The sequence below is a fragment of the Zootoca vivipara genome, chromosome 7 (genome assembly GCF_965207765.1).
Source record: "Zootoca vivipara chromosome 7, rZooViv2.hap1.1, whole genome shotgun sequence".
NCBI classification, from domain to species: Eukaryota; Metazoa; Chordata; class Lepidosauria; order Squamata; family Lacertidae; genus Zootoca; species Zootoca vivipara.
The window spans coordinates 6,185,359-6,205,737 of record NC_142590.1 but is presented as its reverse complement, the minus strand read 5'-3'; the positions used below and the strand labels follow the sequence as shown (position 1 = coordinate 6,205,737).

Sequence of the window (20,379 nt, the reverse complement as noted above, 5' to 3'; positions counted from 1 at the left end):
TGTAAAAAATGTTTTGCCATTCTTCCTGGGCAATAGTTCTCTTCTATTCCCTGATACAAGTTAACATGGGTTTTACCCAAATGCAGAGTGAACACTTTACAGTTGATGGAGGTTAAGGGGACATAATGGTGCCAGGTATGAGGTGGTTGGATGTTGCTCAGCTGGATACCTGAAGGTGGAGAACCTGGTACACTTTCTACTGGAATGCCCTTTCTAGGAGGCTCTACCACTGAGCTAGAAGTGTTGCATCTTGAAAGGAAAAAACAGCACTTGCAGAAGCCCCCCATTCTACATTTCTTAATAAAGTTACAGGAGCTCTTTCCAGCTTTGGAGCTGATCTTGATTTTGCTATTAGATACACATCCAGCTATTTTGCTGTTTGTTGAGGAAGGGGAAACAAGGCAACCCTGAAAAGTTGTACGAGAGTGTCCCCACCTTTGCTTTCTCATACATGCTGTTGTGCAACGTGGTAGGTTTTTGTTTGTGATAGCAATATGCAGGGATGAAGAAGCCATGTGCATCCCTCCCACCCTGGGTGGAGAAACACCAGTAGTGTTGGCTTCTGGCAAGATCTTGCCAAAATCTAACTAGATCTCATGTGCTTTGCGGGATCCTGCCAGAACCACCTGCCATCATTGCCACTTTGTGGGCTCCGTCACATGCCCCAGGTAAGGCAGGCAGCAGCCGGCTAGCACCTTCCCATTTTGCCTCAGGCGGTGAAACAGGCTGCCCCCCCTCCCCGTGGCAATATGGAAACAAATACTGTAACTAGGATTTAAGTTAAGGTTACTGAAACAAATTTTGCATACTAAAAATGCATTATAGCAGGCATCCCCAAACTGTGACTTATAGGGACAATAACAACCTCTGCAGTCCTCCTCCTGCATCAACAGCAAAGCATAGCTGTTTCAGTTTGAAATGAGCAGTGGTGCCCCATAGTGGGTTAGAGAGAGAGAAATGAAACATAATGAATGCTGACGAGGGAATAGCTTCCACTTGGAATATATTTTGGAGAACCTAGGTAGATAACGGATATGTAAATAACTTTCTTGGCACTGTCAAAACCAGACTCTTAACTACTCATTGTTTTCTGAAATACAGTAGTTCCCTAAGAAGTGGTGGAGTCTGGCACACCACATCTGAGGAGTGTAAGCAGCAGCATTGCCATGACTCTCCTCCTTCCATCCTCAGATCAGGCTTGAGTGGAGTGGAGCTGTGGCCAGGCTGCAGCTGGCAGCATAGGGTTGATTCAGGCTCCACCACATGGTCTGAGGAACAGTGGATCGGCCCACGGCTGAAAAAGGTTGCTGACCCCTGGGCTAAGACTACAGAGTTCTTTTCCTTGTCTTATGTGGGTCACACCCCTTTTCTTCATAAGGAAGTGGAGCTTCTTCCTCTTCCTCTCTTTCTCAATGTAACTAACAAATGAAGACATGTCCAAGCTTGGAGTGCATGTTTGAAATCATCTTTCTGTATTTTTTACCCAAAGGTATTCTGCCTGTGTTCTCTTTGCTGCTGCTTGGATAAATGCATGAATCTGACCTTTGAATCTGTAAGTAAAGCATTTTTAACTTACTTACCAGTGTGTGGTCCGTTCACTGCAACAGGGGCAGGAACTGGATGCAACTAAACAGGATATGAAAAAGGTCTCATGGCCTACATTCCCACGCTACACTGCTACTTGATTTTTGTGAGTTTAAACTCTGCTACTGGGGCTCTCCCCTGCTGGAGAGTGAGTTTAGGCCCACAATTTGAATCCAGACATCCAGCCATTCTTTTGTTATTTATTTAGCCTCCACCCCCCACATACACACCTGGTCACAGGGATTCATTGTTTGATGTTTTACTTGGTTTGATGTGTAAATTTACTGGAAGCCATCCAGGGTGGCTGGGGCAGCCCAGTCAGATGGGTGACATATAAAATTTTATTTAGTTATTTATTTATTATTTCCCTCCCACAAATTCAGGGTATAGGCGGTGGTGGTGAAGATGTTCCCCCCATCAGCGCTCACCTCCATCAACAAAGCCCCCAAGATTTATTGGGTTACAAAAGTGCGCATTGTCTCTATTTTCTGGTTTTCTACGGACCAGTTAAATTCGGTGTGAGACTTTAATGTTGAATACAGCATATGGAAAATTAATAAAGGAACACAGAGAACCAACCCAAATGACGACGGCACAAAAAGAAAGCAAGTTTGTGACCACCCCGCTCTCTTCTCCCCCAACCTTATACAGTACAGGGATTTCTTTTTTTGCATTCCGGTGGCGGCGGTGTTTTAAGCAGGCTCCGGCAAGAAGACCGCGCGGCGACCTCCCCTTAGAAGCGCCACCTCCCCCGACGGCACGTGCGTGGACACCGCTTAAGAAGCCTTCCTTCTCCGGCCAGTAGCCGGAGCCTCTTGCTGATGCGCAGCGACGTTTCCTGTTCCCTCCGCCTCCCCCTTCGCCGGCCCGCCGTGACGAAGGCGGAGGAGGACCCAGCCATATAGCGGCCGCTCATGCCCTTCCTCGCCGCGGGGGGAGCTGCAAAAGCCGGAGCTGGAGGCGACGGCGTAGGGTGGAGAAGAGACACGGAAACGCAGGTAGGCTCGCCGGGGACGCTGGGGATCCCGGTGATGGTGGAACTCGGACTGGGGTGAAGCGCGAGGGGCGGTGAAGGGCCGGGAGAGGGGTCGCCGTCGAGAGGGGTCTCCGTCGAGAGGGAGCGATGGCGCGCGGGGAAGGGACAAGGAGCGAAGGGAGCCCCTTGGCCGCCCCTTCTTCCTCTCCTTCTCGTGCGTAAAGGCTAAACCCAGCCGCGCCACCGGGAATCCAGAAGGGCATTTGCCGCCTGACCCCCCCCCTCTTTACTCACAAGTCAGCCACGTTGGATCCAAGGGGATTTATTGGCCAAATAAGTGTGCAAACGAGGATTGGGGGTCTGGAGCGACGGCCCATAACGAGCGCATGTGGTTCTTTCGAACAGGAAGCTCAATGGAGGATGCGGATTTACTCGGAGTGAGGGGTGGAAGGCAAAAACGGCTAGAGAGAAACGGGGCAAAGGGCTTCCTTTTTTCCACCCGCGTTTGAGAATTATTTACGTAGTTTGAGCTTTATAGAATAAGAGTTTAGTGGGGGTTTTTGTTTGTTTGTTATTTTTTAAGGTTGATTCCCCCCAAGAGGTTACGGTTCGAAAATTAATGATTGTGTATACCGGGTGGGAAAGATATCAGAGGGGAGGGAGAAAACTTAGGCAACGATTAAAAGAGGAAAAATAGCAGCCAGTTGGTGGCACCTTAAAAAGTAACATATTTATGGTGGGAGAGGCTTGCCGGACCGGACACCAGAGGCCACTTTTTATCAGAGTTGTGAACTGCTCCTATCATTTGCCAGACTGAAGATAAGCGTGGGGTCAAATGACAAAGCAATGCAGAAAATACAGTCTGTGCTGATTTGATCAAAGCTTTAATTCAGTTGCTAGCAGCCTGTAGTTTTTTTGCATTTTGTTGCCATTTTAGCCCACTGCTTACCACACTTTCTCTCTGTGTGCAAAACTGAGGATAAGACTTCATGTGTCTATTCCAAGACAGCTTATGCACTGTAAATCTATTATTCTTTAAGGTCATGAGGGCAGGGAATACTGAAGCTAATCCCTTTCTTTCTCAGGAAATGGATCAGGAGGACCCTGGGGTGGGTTAGAGGTCCTGGATTCCAAACCCGTAGAAATCTCTGACCCTGGGAGGATTCCAGAAGGTGTTACGGATAGGAGATGGGAGACACTGGGGAAGGCAAGAGTAATAAGGAATGCTTTGCTGTTGGGTCACAAATGCAATTCAAAGCTGATGGGCTGGAGAGACATTGATAAAAGTGATGTCTGGAGAAGTTATAATAGATCCTGGCTGTACTACAGTGGTACCTTGGTTCTCAAACTTAATCCATTCCGGAAATCCATTCCAAAACCAAGGTGTTTTTCCCCATAAAGTATTGCAAAATGGATTAATCTGTTCCAGACTTTTAAAAACAATCCCCCAAACAGCAATTTAACATGAATTTTACCATCTAACAAGACCATTGATCCATAAAATGAAAGCAATAAGCAATATACTGAAGTCACACGATCAATCAGTAGGTGAGCCGGGTTACACACAGTCACAAAAACAAAACAAAAAAGCTGCAAAAACCACAAAATAAATAGCAAAAGCAGACAGACCTCAGCGTAACACTCAGAACAGAAGTGTGGCACTCAAAACGGAAGCGGAACACTCAAAACGGAGCATGTTCGGCTTCCGAAAAAAGTTTGCAAACCAGAAAACTTGCTTCCGGGTTTGCAATGTTTGGGTTCCAAGTTGTTTCAACACCATGGTATTTGAGAACTAAGGTACCACTGTAAAGAGTTTTCATACAGTGGATAACTAGGGAAGCTCATGAGTAGGAACTGAACCTCTGAAAGGGGTTCTTCAAAAATCTGACGCAAAATGCTTATTCCCTTTCCACAGAGGAATTTATACAAATTTATACAAATTGCAGAGTAACTTGCTCTTGCCCATTTTCTTAAGGACTGCTGTCCTAAGATCTGGATTAATTTTGCTTTCCTGAAGTTCAGATTTTGAGACCCATGCCCCTCCTGCTCCTTTAAAAGTTCCTCTCTGTTTCTGAGGTGATGGCCAGCAGATGTCCTTTTTATACCTGTCTTAATCATTTGGAAGTTCATCTAGCTTCTTGTTCCTAAATTATACACTGTCACATCTTTTTGTGGTTTGATCACATGGCACCCTATGACTACCAGTGCATTCTGTTACACTTACCCCTCCCTTGTTTCTCTAATATGCAGGTTTCCTGGAGTTCTTTCAACTTCTCTGGTTCTGATTGACTGGAAAATCCAGATGGTCTAATCCAGGGGTCAGCAGCCTTTTTCAGCCATAGGCTGGTCCACCGTCCCTCAGATCATGTGCTGGGCCGGACTATATTTTGAAAATAAAAATGAACGAATTCCTATGGCCCACAAATAACCCAGAGATGCATTTTAAATAAAAGGACACATTCTATTCACGTAAAAACACGCTAATTCCCGTACCGTCCGCAGGCTGGATTGAGAAGGCAAATGGGCCGCATCTGGCCCCCGGGCCTTAGGTTGCCTACCCCTGGTCTAATCTAGCATCTGCATCAAATTGGAGCTATGTCAAATCTTTGAAATGCCATAAACTTTTGTGGCTCTTAAAAATTAAATTATAGTCAACTTTTCTTGTTTAAAAACAAAGCTGCTTTAAATGAAATTTGAATTCAAAGCAGGGGAGTTGAAAGTTTTCTAATATGTAGGAAGCATCTGAATTACAAATGGGAAACTTTAATTAAATTAACTAATGCTGAACTGGTGTGGTGTTGTAGTGACCATGGAACTGAACTATATGGGTCGGGAAATCCCTGGTACAGTGGTACCTCGACTTACGAAGACAATCCGTTCTGCGGCACTCTTCGTAAGTTGAGGTCTTCGGATGTCGAAGTGCCCGTACCGCGCATGCGCGAAGCGCGATTTTGCGCTTCTGTGCATGTACGGACCACTTCTGCGCAGAACGCGCGCGCGGCGAAAAGACTTCCGGGGTCGTCGACTTCGGAAGTCGAAACCTTCGGAAGTCGAAGGTACCACTGTATAGATCTTGGGCCTGCAATGAGCTTACTTTGGAACCTTAGACAATCACCTGTCTCTTGCCCTTCACTTCTCATATGCAAGACATGGGATAATAATACTGACCTACCTTAAAAGATTGTAGAATAGGAGCAAGAAAATGTATGTGAAATATTTCGAATATTCAAAAATGTTATTTTGATGGCTACATAATTGTTATAATAATTGGTCTTGAATTGAATCCATCCTGAACTAGACAGCCTGAAGCACAGTAAATTTCCAGAAGTGATATTAAATTCCACACGACACCAGGAGATCTGTGGTTGGGTCCTCCTGTTTTATTTATGTATGCATCCATCCATTTATATATCCTGCATTTTAAAATGGGGCTATGGTTTCAGCTTCTGATTGAAGCACCACCACCAGAGGATGGAGGGTTCCCACATGCTGTTTTCCAAATATAAATCCCTCCTCACCCTAGTTGCTGGCAGTCTAGTGTGAAGTAAGAGTGCAGGTAGGAGCGGCACCTTTGTATCTCCAACATCATCTAGTTTGGTATGAGCTTTCAAAATAAAAAAATTCCTTCAGTAGCACCTTAAAGACCAACTTCAGGTATCTGAAGAAGTGTGCATGCACACGAAAGCTCATACCAAAATATAAACTTAGTTGGTCTTTAAGGTGCTACTGAAGGAATTTTTTTATTTTGCTTCGACTCAGACCAACACGGCTACCTACCTGTAACTATCATCTAGTTTGAACAGAAAGCTGTGAGGCATGCAAAAACTCCTTTAAGCTCAGTGGATTTTCTGTGTAAGGTGAATATCTGTAGTTGGCAGTTAATAGACATATTGTAGTGAGTCAGATGGACCATTGTTTTATCTTCTTAATGTATTAGTAACTTGGGCCACCTGGTGCCATGCTGGCAGCTTTTATTTTTCTTAAAATATTGTATAAGGGAGTCTTTTTAAAAAAATAAAATGCAGATAAACCTGACCAAGGCATACTCTGAGAAGACGAATTAAAATCAACAGACTTAAAATTCATTTGTAACCCTTGATTTCAGTGGGTCTACGGCCAGTGTGACTTGGTTAGATATAGCCTCTTGTTTTGACCTCAAGTTTCTAAAATGTTTGATGCTTGGTAAACTATTTTGAATAATAATACTTGCAGATAAGTGCGAAGAGTCTGCTGAATGGAGTTTGACAGCTATCATAAGCATAAAACACGACTCTTAAATAGCTTGCTGTAAACCATTTGCCTGATTGAATGTGGCTAGGGAAGGTGAGATAGTGACCAAATATGCATGTGAATAACTTGTTTTCTCCTTCTTTTGTGGTAAGAGTTAACAAAGCTGGAAACCTTTAGTTAATCACATTTTCTGGTTTTATCTGAACCAGGAAACACTGGCGGCCAGCTTTGGAACAAACCAGATTAATAAACTAGAGTCAAACACTGACTTAATTAATATCCCGGAGTGTTCTGAGGTGGGAACTATAGTTTTCTGATTTCGATGAGATAGAAAACTATCATTATTTGTATGTTTTATGGTTTAATTGCAGCTTGGGCAAAGGGCTTGTTCATGTTTTGCTTATAAAGCAAGGATCATCAGAATTGGCAGCGAAAAAGTGCTGTGTATGTGTGATTTATCCCTCTTAACTGACATATCACCTTAAATGCAAGGGCTGCAAGTGGTGAAATATTACCTTTATGGAAGATTTCCTTTGACAGCATTAAAGGAATATTTCCTGCAACTTTTACCTTCATTAATACTCAACCGGAACAAGTCTTTTGAAAGATACAAGTTTAAGGCAGCCTTTTTAACCGTACATTCAGAGAAAACAAGTGGTCAGAGATTATGGGAGTTGTAGTCCAGCAACATCTGGGGACCCAGCCAAGATTGAGAGAGGCTGACTCTGAGAATGAAGGGAACAGTTTGTGGTTTTAAACAAACCCCATCCTCTACAGTTTTCACAACTTTCATCAGTCTGAAGTGGTGTATTTAGAAATGTTTTCTGGCAGCCAGGATGCCTAGGGATTTGTTTTGTAAAAAAAAGAAGCACTGTGCTTATTGGAATGATTATAGGCTAATTCTACACCATACAATAAAGAACGATAAGTGCATGGTCATAAAAAGCTGAAGTACTTCATGCAAGTAAATTTTGTCCTCTGCAGTGTGTTAGCCTGACACCATGGTGGGTGAAGAAAATATCTCCGTAAGGAATCGCCGATCAACTTATGAGACTGCAGAAGAGAAAGAAGACTTGCCAAAGAGGCTTGAAGCAGACTGGTCTTTCCCACAGTCAAGCAATGGTGAGATTTCATCAGTAACTGCAGAAATGTTATCTGATTAATTATAAGAATTTATCAGTGGATTTATTTTGAATCTGCAAATGAACAAAAGTTCTGAAGTAAATACGAATTCTTCCTCAGTTCTTAATGGATTGTTTCCAGTGTTCACCATGTCCAATGGGTCTACTATGAGTAAAACTTTCCAATCTTTTTGGACCTGTTGGCACATCTCTAAAATGGCTTAATTGTTGTGGTGCTACACACACCCTACTATTTTATCTATCTATTTTATCATTTGTGATTGAAAAAATGTTGCTTTCAAAACAGGTTTCAGTGTGTGGGTTGTGGATGTGATATTGTGGGTGCCTGGGAAGGCCTCTGCTGACTCGTGCACTTAGGGTTGTCATATCAATGACTACTGGATTCTAACCATAGCTTAGAACTCAAATGATGAATTGAGTTATGATGAATTTGCATAGCTGGGAACTTGTGTTTTCAAGCTATTCCTGTTTTCTGTCCTCACAGCACTCAACTTTGTAAGCTCAGTCCTGTTTGAAAGCTCAGACCCTGTTTCCAGGGTGCGGGACCCTTGGGAGGCTGAGCGATAGCCCTAATTGTGGTTTGTCAGTCTGAAAAAAAGCCAAACCATCTTTATAATTCCTTAGACATGGGTTGGCGTGATGTCTGAAGTGAGCCAAAAGAGGCATTTCCCCTGGATTTATTGATTGATTATTTGTTTGTTTAAACAAATAATTCCTAAGTGGGCCTAACTTGTAATTAAGGGGCCTTATTCTTAATTTAGCACCTTTTTTGGTTCGAATAAAAGGTCTAATGAGTTTTTAAAAATCCAAGCCTGATGTGAAGAATCTGCCTTGGTTTGCATCTTGTTTTATGTCATTTCTTGGGTTTGGGGTGGAAAGAAGCCTTCATGGAAATGGAATGTTCCACCACTGGAGTTTGATAGGGAATTGGGCTGGTGTACCCCTAAAGATAACATGCAAGGGTCTGTGTTCCTGGAAGGGCATTGCAAATGCCTTTGTCCTTCTCTCAAATAGTGTTGGATTTCAGCTGTGACTAATCTGTCTCGAAGAAAGCATGTGGGATCTTTGTCTTGTAGTCCGGGACTTGCAAGGCAGTGGTAATTTCCTGAGGTGGAGGTTACTCTCGGTCATTCCTTAGTGTTGCAAACACAAATGATATGTCAGATGAATGAGTGATTATTTCTTTGTGCAGGGGAAAATTGAAGCTGGGGAGGAAGAGGACATACGGTAGTTGGTTAATATTAAACACAGGCTCATTTGTTTTTTTTCTTTGGAAAGTTACTTTCCTTTCTCGGTTCTCTCTGGATTCCTGCCTTTTCAGTGGCTTGTCATTACTACGGTATTTACATACGTCACAATTTATTGTTATGTTATTTTTAGGCTGCTTTTCAGGCATTGGGGGCTCCTAAAGTACCTTTCATACACTCCTCAATTAAAAATGAACCTCAGTGAAATACTGTTAAAATTACCACAAACAGCTAATCAAACATCAAGAGAAAGTATAGGTAACTCTAATTAGATAACTCATTAAAGGCAGAGTTTCCTTAATGCTTGGGCTACACTATAAACACTTTGGCAAAGAAGAGAGTTATGTGATGTTCCTTCAGATAATGCTGTGTGTTGCAGGTAACTTGGCACTCAGCCAGTTCTGAGCGTGTTTGCCTTGTGCTAATAATCTGACCTTAGCACTGTATTTTTCCCCTTAGCTGACTAGTATCTCTTAGCTGTGCTTCAGCTCTGTGAAACTAAAGCAGGGTATTCTTGCTAGTGCCCCTGTTTTACCTGACCAAGATACTGTACAAATCCATAGATCACTCATCTGCATTGTGGCTTTTATTGAAAGAGGTACCAGAAATTTGCTCCTGGGTGTGGATACTGGTGTTCATTGCTAAGCATGTTTACTCAAAATTCAAGCTGGGTGTGAAACTGCCTTCTACTGAGTTGGACCAGCAGTTCATCTGACCCAGTACTGCTTACTCTGACAGGCAATTGCTCTTCAGACCACCTTATTGTGATCAGGTGGGATTCCACCAAGTCTTTGTGTGCACAGAATGAGGTCCAGTCGCCAACCCAGCCTTTCCCTGTCCTGTAACGTATTAATCTGCTCTGGAGGGTTGGGGAAGTCTCCTCAGAACACGTTTAGGGGTCATGCAGGGGGAAGAGAGAGGGGAAAGTGACATTGCACGAGTGAACCTGATACCTCACAGACATATCCAACTTAGCACTGTGTTGAATTCCATGCATCATTTTCAACTGGAGATGCCAGAGATTGAACCTGGGGTTTTCTGCATGCAACACATGTGCTCTTCCACTGACCTGAGCTGTGCCCCACTTTCCAGGTGCCTCTGTCAGGTGTACCCTCTGTCTGGGCTCAGTAGACTGTATATGGGTTGGACCCACCACCCCATTCACAAAAGAGGACAACAATTTGTATGTACTTTATGTCATATTCCAGCTTATGTCCCACTACTGGGTGGAGTGGAGGCCTGAAAAAATAGGTTAGGGGCTAAACACAAGTAATAAGATGTCAAACAAACAAAATGTAAGCTTCCTCCAGAAATTTATTTTCATACTAGGCAAAGCTTGACTTGTTGAATTTCTTCAGGGAGAGTATTGTGCCTGAGAAAGCATCAGTTACAACAGCTCCCGTCTCTTGTGGGGAGGAATTTGAGGGGGGGGAGGCGTGCAGTTAAGCAGATTGCAACAACAACATGGGGTGTGTGATCTATTGCTTTCCCACCTTGGGAGTGGTTGTTGCTGGCGTGAACACTTAAATGGGTATATTCACATCAAAGGCTAACCCCTTTTTTACTCAAGTAAAGAAAAGAGTTGTCATGTGACCTGGAATAATTGCATTGCTATAATTATTTAAACTTCATAACTAACAAGAAATACTGATGGAATGCTCTGGTTGCTTTTTATAAATTTAATTCTGAGTTTGTCCAATTATATTGATTCCACTCATCCTAGTTTCTACATTTGAACCATTTTGCAAGCTAAATACAGTGGTACCTCGGGTTACAGATGCTTTAGGTTACAGACATTTCAGGTTACAGACTCTGCTAACCCAGAAATAGTACCTCTGGTTAAGAACTTTGCTTCAGGATGAGAACAGAAATCGCACAGCAGCAGCGGGAGACCCCATTAAATAAAGCGGTACAGTACTTCAGGTTAAGAACGGACCTCCAGAACAAATCAAGTTCTTAACCCAAGGTACCACTGTAGTTCACATAGCAAGTTCTTCCTTTAGCAAACCAGAAGTTTCAGCACATCCACAGCCATTCGCTGAACCTTCTTTCATACTTAAGAGCACCTCAAATCCAAACTAAAAGGAAATTCATGAATAAAAGGGATCTTTATTTATCCTTTATTAATATGAATGTTCCCTTCACTAGTTTGGCTGGAATTTCATTCAACATGTGCCCACTAACCTGATAGAAAGGTCAAAAGTTTCTTCTTAGTGATGATGTAATAATAAAATAGACCACGGGTTCTGCAGTTTGTCATGCTGGTTTAGTGACTCATTTCTGACAAATCTGGAAGAATATTAGTCAATCCAACTTTCTGTCTTGTGGTTCCATCCAAGTTTGGCAATAAGACGATTGTGCAGTCTTGCATTATAGAGTTGGATTTACAGTATATATAATTACGGGGTATATATTAATTCGGACCTGGCACACACACCCATTCTATCTGTACTCTCTGGGTTGCTGGTGTAGAGTAGATGCAATGATGAGATTTCTTCATCAGTAACTGCAGAAATCTTATCTTGTTAACTATAAGAATTTATCAGTGGATTTCTTTTGAATCTGCAAATGAACAAAAGTTCTGAAGTAAATACGAATTCTTCCTCAGTTCTTAAATAATGGATTGTTTCCAGTGTTCACCATGTCCAATGGGTCTACTATGAGTAAAATCTTGTTTAGGACCCAGTACATTTATTTTGGCTTTCCAATCTTTTTGGACCTGATGGCACATCTATAAAGTGGATTAATTGTTGTGGTAAACTATTTTATCATTTGTGATAGAAAAAATGCTGCTTTCAAGCCAAGTTTCAGTGTGTGGGTTGTGGGTGTGATATTGTGGGTGCCTGGGAAGGCCTCTGCTGACCTGTGCACTTAGGGCTGTCATATTGATGACCACTGGATTCTAACCATAGCTTAGAACTCGAATGATAAATTGAGTTATGATGAATTTGCGTAGCTGGCAAATTATGTTTTCAAGCTGTTCCTGTTTTCTGTCCTCACAGCACTCAACTTTGTAAGCTCAGTCCTGTTTGAAAGCTCAGACCCCGTCTCTAGGGTGCAGGGCCCTTGGGAGGCTGAGCGATGGCCCTAATTGTGGTTTGTCAATTTGAAAATAAAACCATGTATTTACATAACTCTCTTCCTTTGTTCTGGGTGCAGGTAATGTTCTCTTTATTTTTTGGTATTGAATTTAAAGATTTTCCTTTCCCCAGGCCATTTTATAAGAAAAGAGTAGGCATACCGTGCCGAATGCTTGTTTAATGACAAGAATTTCAAGAAGAACCATTCTAACTGCAGTTCTGCAGAAACAAATTTTGTTTCTGTTTTCAGAAAAACTTATTTCTATGCATTGTACACCCGTTTCGTCACAGTTGAATGTCTTGTGTGCACCGTCACTGGCACTGCTGTCTTGCTCTCACTTGGCTAGTGAACTGGTGCCTGGGTTGTACCACTTGGGGGTGCAGGGGGCAAGCGGTGCATGGATGGTTGAATCATACAGGTGTCCAGCAGGTGGCCAGGCTAGAATCCTTCTCCCTAGCACCTCCTGCTTTTTTAGTATTTGGGTAGATAAGTTTAAATGGTCTGCCCCAATTAACTACGGTTTTAATGCACTGCAGGAACGGAAGCCTTTGAAATCGGAATAGGTTGTTTTTCCTTTTGGTCAGTAGCGGATTACTAATGCAGGTACATCTCAGCAGGGGAATAAGTGAAAGTTTTGAGGGCCAGTAACTTTTGTGGACTTATTTTCAGCACTGATTTTAAAATACTTTAAATTTCCAGTTTGCATACTTTTCCTGTTTTGCCTTTCATACTTGTGGACAACTTACACCCAGTATGTATTGTCTTTATTGTTTACAATACAGTAACGATTTTTTTCTCTCTCTCAGGTCGTGTTGACGTTGACCATTTGGTCACTCGAAAGATGCAACTTTTGGTGGAGGCTGAGGTAAACCTATCTGAATTGTAGTTAATATGAGTTGATAAGGAGGAATCCCTAGATGGCAAAAAACCCACCTCCCATCTGCAACAGATCTATGCATAATATTGGCCTGGTAGCAATCCTAGATCCTGTAATTGGAAGTCACTGAGTCTTGGACTGCTGAAAGATTTCCTAGGTCTTCTGACATTTTGTTTTGTTTTATTTGAACCATTACAGTCCTTTGTAGCTTTATTATCCCCCAACCCTTTTCTCTTGCTTTTCTCCGGTGCCTTAGAAACCTTCAGCTGCTGTTGTAGGGCACAGGAGGTGGCTAGTCTGTTAGCAAGTGGGATACTTAAGGAATTCATTCTTTGTGATTTCCACTACAGTATAAATAACCTGATTTGGTTAGATCCCCGGAGGCACACTTCATTGTCTCATGAGACAGACGGATGCCAACAATAACAGCCTGATCTGCACCTCCTGGCCAGATTGAAACTTAAACTATTCACCCACTTTCACATTTCTCAAATATGCCAGCTCTTCGCTAAGAAAGCATATCAAAATGCATTTAGAAATCTTGAGAGAGAAATGTGTGTTTAAATGCAGTAAAAGAAAAAGCAGGACAAAACAGAATTGTGAGTGCATGAGAAAGCAGATACGTTCTCAAATATTTGCTGTTGTACCGTATGTGAAAAATAAAAGTCTTTTAAGAAGAAGAAAGTTTCACAGACTGGCGATCCATCACTAGCCCAAACGTTGCTGCTCTTATTTAGTGCAGCTACAGCCACAAGAGCTGCATATCAGTGTTTTGGTAAACTGGGACTGGAATGCCCATCAGCAGGCTGTGGGATTAGGCTGTTCCTGCATGCTTTGGACTGTAGGGAGGATTTGCTTGTGGCTCTGAAACTATTGCTGGGAACCCTTTTGAGTCTTTGAACTTATCAGGAATTAATTAGTGGGAAGATGGTGAAGAAGCTTCCCTGGGAATCAGCTTATCTACTGTCCCACTTTTTCCTGGCAGTGAGCAGATAGAGGAGAGCAGGATACATCTTACTAGTTTCAGGTGGGGCAGCAGTGGAGCCCAACAGGTCTTGCCAGTATGTCAACTGCCTCAGGGAAAAGGAGATGCAAAGTGCGCATAATAGTTTTGGGGGCTGTGTCTGTAATATGTGAATGGATAACAGCAGGTGACCTCTTTCCCCAGGCAAATTCCAAGGGCTACATTGAAAGCAGGAACTCTGTTGTTGCTCAGGTGCTGTTTGCCCTGTGCAGCAGAAACCCTATAGCTTGCTTTCCCTTCTCTTGGTGCTTTCTCTATGTTTATTTTTCACTCTCTCTTGGCATCATTCTTTGTTGACTGTGTGGAGCGGCAATGGCAGATCGACCAGCCCTTTAATTTGTAAACAAACAAACAAACAAAACACCCTGTGCTTTGTGAACACCCTGTGCTGAGCTGAGCAAGGCAGCCGGGAAACTTCCCATCACACTTGTTTGCTGCTCTTGCTAAATGTTCACCATCACAGCTTCTGTTTTTTAATAACTCTGGAAGTACAAGAGTATTCCTCTCTGCTGCAGCTGCCCTTGCCCCTGCCACCCAAATAAAATTGCCACATCAAAGCAATCATAGTGCTAAACTTCTAAAAATGAAATCCTAAGTGAAATGTGTTTCCCTGTTTAATTTCTTTAGACATTCTTCCCTCCATTGGGTAGAGTTGTGAGAGACCTTTTTGTTGGTTCTGCTAGCCAGGGTTCCACCTCTGAAGCAACTTCATTAAACTGTTAGCTGTTCATTTTTAAAGAATCTTTGTGTGTATGGTGGGGAGTTAACCAGAACTGAGCATTTTGTGGGTGAACATGGTGCCTTCTTACATCCTATTCTTGGACTTGTCCGCTTTCCTTAAATTTAATAGACTAAAAGAGTGTGTTTTGCATGTGGTTGGTATTTGACTAGTATAACAAAAACGAAACAAAAAGCCCCTGCTGAACAAGTCAGTTTTCTGGTCAGATTTCTGTCAGATATGTGGAGTTTATTTGTAAGCAAGATGGGAGGCAGCTAGGCTAGCTATTATTTTCTTAGAAAGGCTCTGCACTTGGCTACTTTGCTTCCTCATTCTTGGGGAGCTGTTGATAGGTGGTTTAAACCAGTAATGGGGAACCAGATGTTGCTAGACCAGGAAGTTCCATCAGCGCTGACCATTGGCCCCTCTGGCCGTTACTTTGACTGGGGTCCAAGAATATGTAGTCAGTTGTCAGGAAATGAGACACGGTCGTTGTTAGCATGGTGTTAGGAAATCAGCCTTACATTTGAAGGCAAAGAGTAACATTCCATTTTAGCAGGCAAATTCCAGGCAATACTTAACGATCATACTTAAGGTGTTCTCTTTTCTCTTCCTTCCTTCCTCCAAATTTTATCAGCAAATGAAACCAGCTTTCATGCAGCGGATCGACAGCCACTTTACAGAATTAGTAAATGGCTTGATTGCGAAGTCCGTTCAGCTGGAGTCTCTGCCCCCTGCCTTCTCAGCCGAGAAAGATGGTGGCTTCAAAAGCAAGTATGTTGGTTCTTGGCTGAGTCTGAAGCAGAATCAAATATTGATTTCTCTTTCTTTCTTTTTTTAAAAAAACTACAACTACCTTGCTGAATATTCGTTCTTTTCACAGAGGATCAAGAGCACCTCCAGAGCATGGAAAAGTTTTTGTTGCTAGAAAGTCTGTTTTGGAGTGAGTATGTTAATGAGATTGTACATTTCACTAGTGCCCTTGCTAAAGTTGCCTTGATAGTGGGTGGCTTATCTCCATATCTCACTTCTTCCTCCCAGTGGATCCCATTCATTTTTATACTGCGCAGACTGAAAGCAGATATTCTTAATCTTTCTAAGTGCTCCAGTCAATTGGCTATTGCACATCCCAGATTCTAACATGGATATGGCTGTTCTGTTCTGTAGAAACTGATCTACAGACCAGAAGTGTCTATTGCTAAGCAATCCAGCCTCATCATGGGTGGTCTGGTTATCCAGTAAAGTTTGCGCCTATCTAGTAGTAAGGGCTTCACAATTAGCAAACAGGTGCCCTAATAGAACTAGGCTTTTCTGTCCATCTAGCCCATATTTATCTACTCTGACTGGCAGTGGCCTTTCCCATGACAATTTACCTGATCCTTTTAAACTGGAGGCTGGACCCAGAACCTTCTGGAGGCCATCTGTCCCTGTGTTCCTCTTGCAAGGTGTAGCAAGAGCTTTATATGGAAATGCAAATATGTAGCATTAAACTTTGGTACTCCTGCTTGAGGAGTCTGGGAGGAAGAGCAGATACAATTGCTTTGGGGTCCTGATCTACCCCTCTTCTAGTTAGAATTATCCATACTTGGAACTCCAGCTCTAAGCAAGCTAGTCTGCTGGAATTGTTGCTGAAAAGCACTTCAGTTTTGTCTGTTTTCATTGGGAGCAGAATGCCAGTTTCCCCTCTGCTCTTGAAATCCATCACATTTCAGGGACACAGTCCTGCAGCCCGGACGCTCAAGGTCTAGACGAGCATTAAGATGTGCCTTGTTCCAACTCTGGTAGATAAGAATGTTATTGGTTGTTCTACTTGGCTCAGTTGAAGGTCCTATCAGGTTGTTGTTTCGTTCCAAAATATTTTGTTGATTTGGGAACAAAGTTTCCAATATAGTCGTACCTTGGATCTCAAATGCCTTGGCTCCTGAACAAATTGGCTCCCAAACAATCGAAACCCGGAAGTGAATATTCCAGTTTTCAGATATTTTTCGGAAGCTGAACATCTGGCACGGCTTCTGTTTGGGTGCAGGACGCTCCTGCAGTCAATCAGAAGCTGCACCTTGGTTTTCAACTGGTTCCGGGAGTCAAATGAACTCCCAGAACGCATTCTGTTCAAGAACCAAGGTATGACTGTAGTGACAATTGTTTGGGCTTTTCTGATCCAAAACTTGTTTCTGCAGGCCCTTCGTTTGGGCTTCTTTCTTTCTTTCTTTCTTTCTTTCTTTCTTTCTTTCTTTCTTTCTTTCTTTCTCTTTTTAGTGTATTTTTATTTAGATCTTGTTAATAAAATATGGAAAACACAAACAAATTCTTGCTGCAAAACCAGACTTTACCATGTTAATCCAGAATGTATTTTGCAGTTTAAATTTTATTTCCCTCACCCACAATATGTCAGTAAAACTCCACGCCGCCATTCTTTAAGTCAGGGGCAGCTAGTACGGTGCCCTCTAGATCAGACTTCCTCAACCTTGGCCCTCCAGATGTTTTTGGCCTACAACTCCTGAAGGTCCAATTAACAGAAAAGGGTCCATTTAACACAAAAGCCACAGCAACACGTGGCAGGGCCAGCTAGTTTAATAATAAATGAATAATAAGCACTGTAAACCTCTGAGACCCAAATATTTACATAGCATGGAGTGGAGCTTACAAAAGGCTCCAGTCAGTGCAAAATGGCAGAATGTCTGTGTGAAATGAGGTCTAGAGCAGCTCTGTGGAGCTTCTGGCCTGCTCTGGCATCCTAATTTGACCTGCAAGGCCACCTTCCCCAAACCGGATCCACCTGTGGGGCAAGTAAAGATGTAGTTCCCTACTGAAAGCAGGTTTGCTGGTGCTACCAATCAGCCGATTGGCAGTGCCTACGAAGTCTTGTGCCTTTGCTTACGTGGTTTGATTTCAAACCACGCAGGCACAGGAAACTGGGTTTGCCAGCACAGTTGACCATTGCTGCTTTCAATGCTTTGTCCCGGTTTTGATTTCAAATTGTACGGGCAAAGGAAAAGACTTGCCCCGATGTCATGGTTATGGCAGATGATTCGCAGTTGAATGCTTCCCTCCCCACCTGTCAGAATGGCCCAAAGCATTCAGCCTGCTGGTTCGAAACAATTCTAGAATCTCTTTGTCTATACAGTGGCACTTCTTCCAACGGTACCCCCCCCCCAAAAAAAGTGGTGATGGTCCTATGTATATTGACAGATGAATTTTGTAGAAAATATTCAGAGAAATTGTACACTGAGAGTGCTCCCTCATTACATTTGAAGGTGGAAAAACTTTCAACTCCTAAATTTAACCACTGGAAGTCCTGGGCTTGAATCTGGATTGAGGGGAGTTTGTTGCCAAATTGAAATGTTCTAATGTATTTCATTTACTTTTTCCCCTCAGTGAGCTATTTGAAGTGGAACACATCCGGACCATATATCACATGTTCATTGCTCTCCTCATCTTGTTCATTCTCAGCACCCTCATAGTAGACTTTATTGATGAAGGAAGGTAGGAAAATGTTGAAGGGATCAGCTGGAGGTTTTTTTTTAGTGTTGGACTTGAAACATTTAATATTTGAACCAATGAAAATGTATTGCTTTGTTTGGGTACAGGCAGGTGGAGGGGGTGGAGAGAGTCCTGTTGCACAAGCGGGAATCCTTGCAGTGATGGGCTGCTTATTTAGAGTTGCATTGAATATAAGCCTCAGTGTTTTATTTGAAGAAACCCATCAGGCATTCAGACGATGATAATACCTCACCCATCTGCCTGAGTTTCCTCAGCCACTCTGGATGGATTACAGCACATAGGAACCTTCCTGATACAGGGTGGCCTTCAGATGTCTTCTAAAAGTTATATACAGTAGTTCTTTATCTCCTTGACATCGGATGGGAGGGTGTTCCCCAGAGAGGGCACCACTGCCAAGAAGGCCCTCTGCCTGGTTCCCTGTAACTTCACTTCCTGCAGTGAGGCAACCACCAGAAGGCCCTCGGAGATGGACCTCAATGTCCAGGCTGAACAATGGGGTAGAGATGCTCCTTCAGGTATTCTGGGCTGAGGCCATTTAGGGCTTTAAAGGTCAGGACCAACACTTTGAGTTGTTCTTGGAAACGTACTGGGAGCTAGTGAAGCCCCTTTATGACCGGGGTTATATGGTCCCAGAAACCGCTCCCAGTCACCAGTCTAGCTGCTGCATTCTGGATTAGTTGTAGTTTCTGAGTCATTGGTCAAAATCGAGCAGCACTTAAAATCCATGTTCTGCATGCAAATTCTTGGAAGGTGTGGAGCCCTGCCAGTACTAACTGAAAGGCTGCAGGCTATGCCACAATAAATACAAGTTTCCCCACATGCGTGGGTTGTATCTGTCTGTATCTGTGTGTTTGCTTTCTTGCTTTACAATGTTCTGTGCAATATAAAACCTTAGGGTGTATACTTAAGTTCAGTATTTGTTTCATAAGATTTATACACTGCCTGATTCTGAAAGGAACCTCAAAGTGGTTTACGAAAAAATAAAACAAGAAAATCATGGGAAAAAATCACAACCATACTCTAAAACATACAAAACTTAGAATACTAAAACAGATTAAAATTACCTCAACTTTCATTATAGAATTCCTTAACTGTTACTGATTTCACCTGATGGAATATATACCGTATTTTAACCCAAGTATATGATTTAACTTTTTTGTGCTGTTGAATCTGTTTCAAAGGTTGGTGCTGGAGTTTGATCTCCTGGTCTACGCTTTTGGCAAAGGTTCTGTCGTTGCTTCCACTTGGCTTTACATGTTCCTGTCCACCCTGACTGTGCCCTATGGGCTGTTCCTCCAGTGGGCCCAGGGCTACCATGGTTCCACCCACAAGACAATCCACTCCGCTTTCTTTGGGGGTCTCTTCATGATCTTCCAGATATTTGGGCTTGGAGTGGGACCAGCTTACATAGCCATTGTCTACAATTTACCACCAGCCTCTGCTTTCATAGTGATACTTGAGCAGGTGAGTTTCATCTGGAGAGCTAAAGGTCATTTCACAAAGCTTAAATTAGCAAAATGCTGCTTTATAACAGAATGTGTGTCCTTCGGTAACCTGTAATTTTGTGTACACATTTCACTTTTGCTTCTGTCTGACTTGTGGTAATATTAACAATGACAAGTTTTCATTTTTTCCAAGAGATTGAGCCTAAGGGTGTTAGAAATGGTCAGATGCAAAAAGAAACTCACCATAATTCTTAAGGTTCCGGAAGTACGGTGATCGAGAGAGTAATGCTTATTATCTTGACCTCTTGCATTCTGGGTGCTGACCTGGTCTGGGACGGAATCTGCTTTGGTCTCCCTGATCAAACAATTGTAGAGTTGGAAGTGACCCCAAGGGTCATCTAGTCCAACCCCCTGCAATGCAGGAATCTCAGCTAAAGCATCCATGACAGATGGCCATCCAGTGTCTGCTTTAAAACCTTCATAGAAAGAGATTGTACAACCTCCTAAGGGAGACCATTCCACTATGAAGTAGCTCTTATTGTTAGAAAGTTTTT

At 42.7% G+C, this 20,379-nt stretch overlaps 1 protein-coding gene across 1 annotated transcript in view; it reads left to right on the top strand.

Moving 5' to 3' along the window:
- Positions 1 to 2,407: 2,407 nt before the first annotated feature.
- Positions 2,408 to 20,379, top strand: part of LOC118088264 (sterol O-acyltransferase 1) — a 29,267-nt gene continuing 11,295 nt past the window's right edge. Inside the window, exons 1-7 of the mRNA XM_035121661.3 lie at positions 2,408 to 2,582; positions 7,775 to 7,912; positions 13,067 to 13,125; positions 15,517 to 15,653; positions 15,763 to 15,822; positions 18,255 to 18,362; positions 19,562 to 19,844. Coding sequence (XP_034977552.1) covers positions 7,792 to 7,912; positions 13,067 to 13,125; positions 15,517 to 15,653; positions 15,763 to 15,822; positions 18,255 to 18,362; positions 19,562 to 19,844 — 768 coding nt within the window. The 5' untranslated portion in view covers positions 2,408 to 2,582; positions 7,775 to 7,791. The remainder of the gene's footprint in view (positions 2,583 to 7,774; positions 7,913 to 13,066; positions 13,126 to 15,516; positions 15,654 to 15,762; positions 15,823 to 18,254; positions 18,363 to 19,561; positions 19,845 to 20,379) is intronic.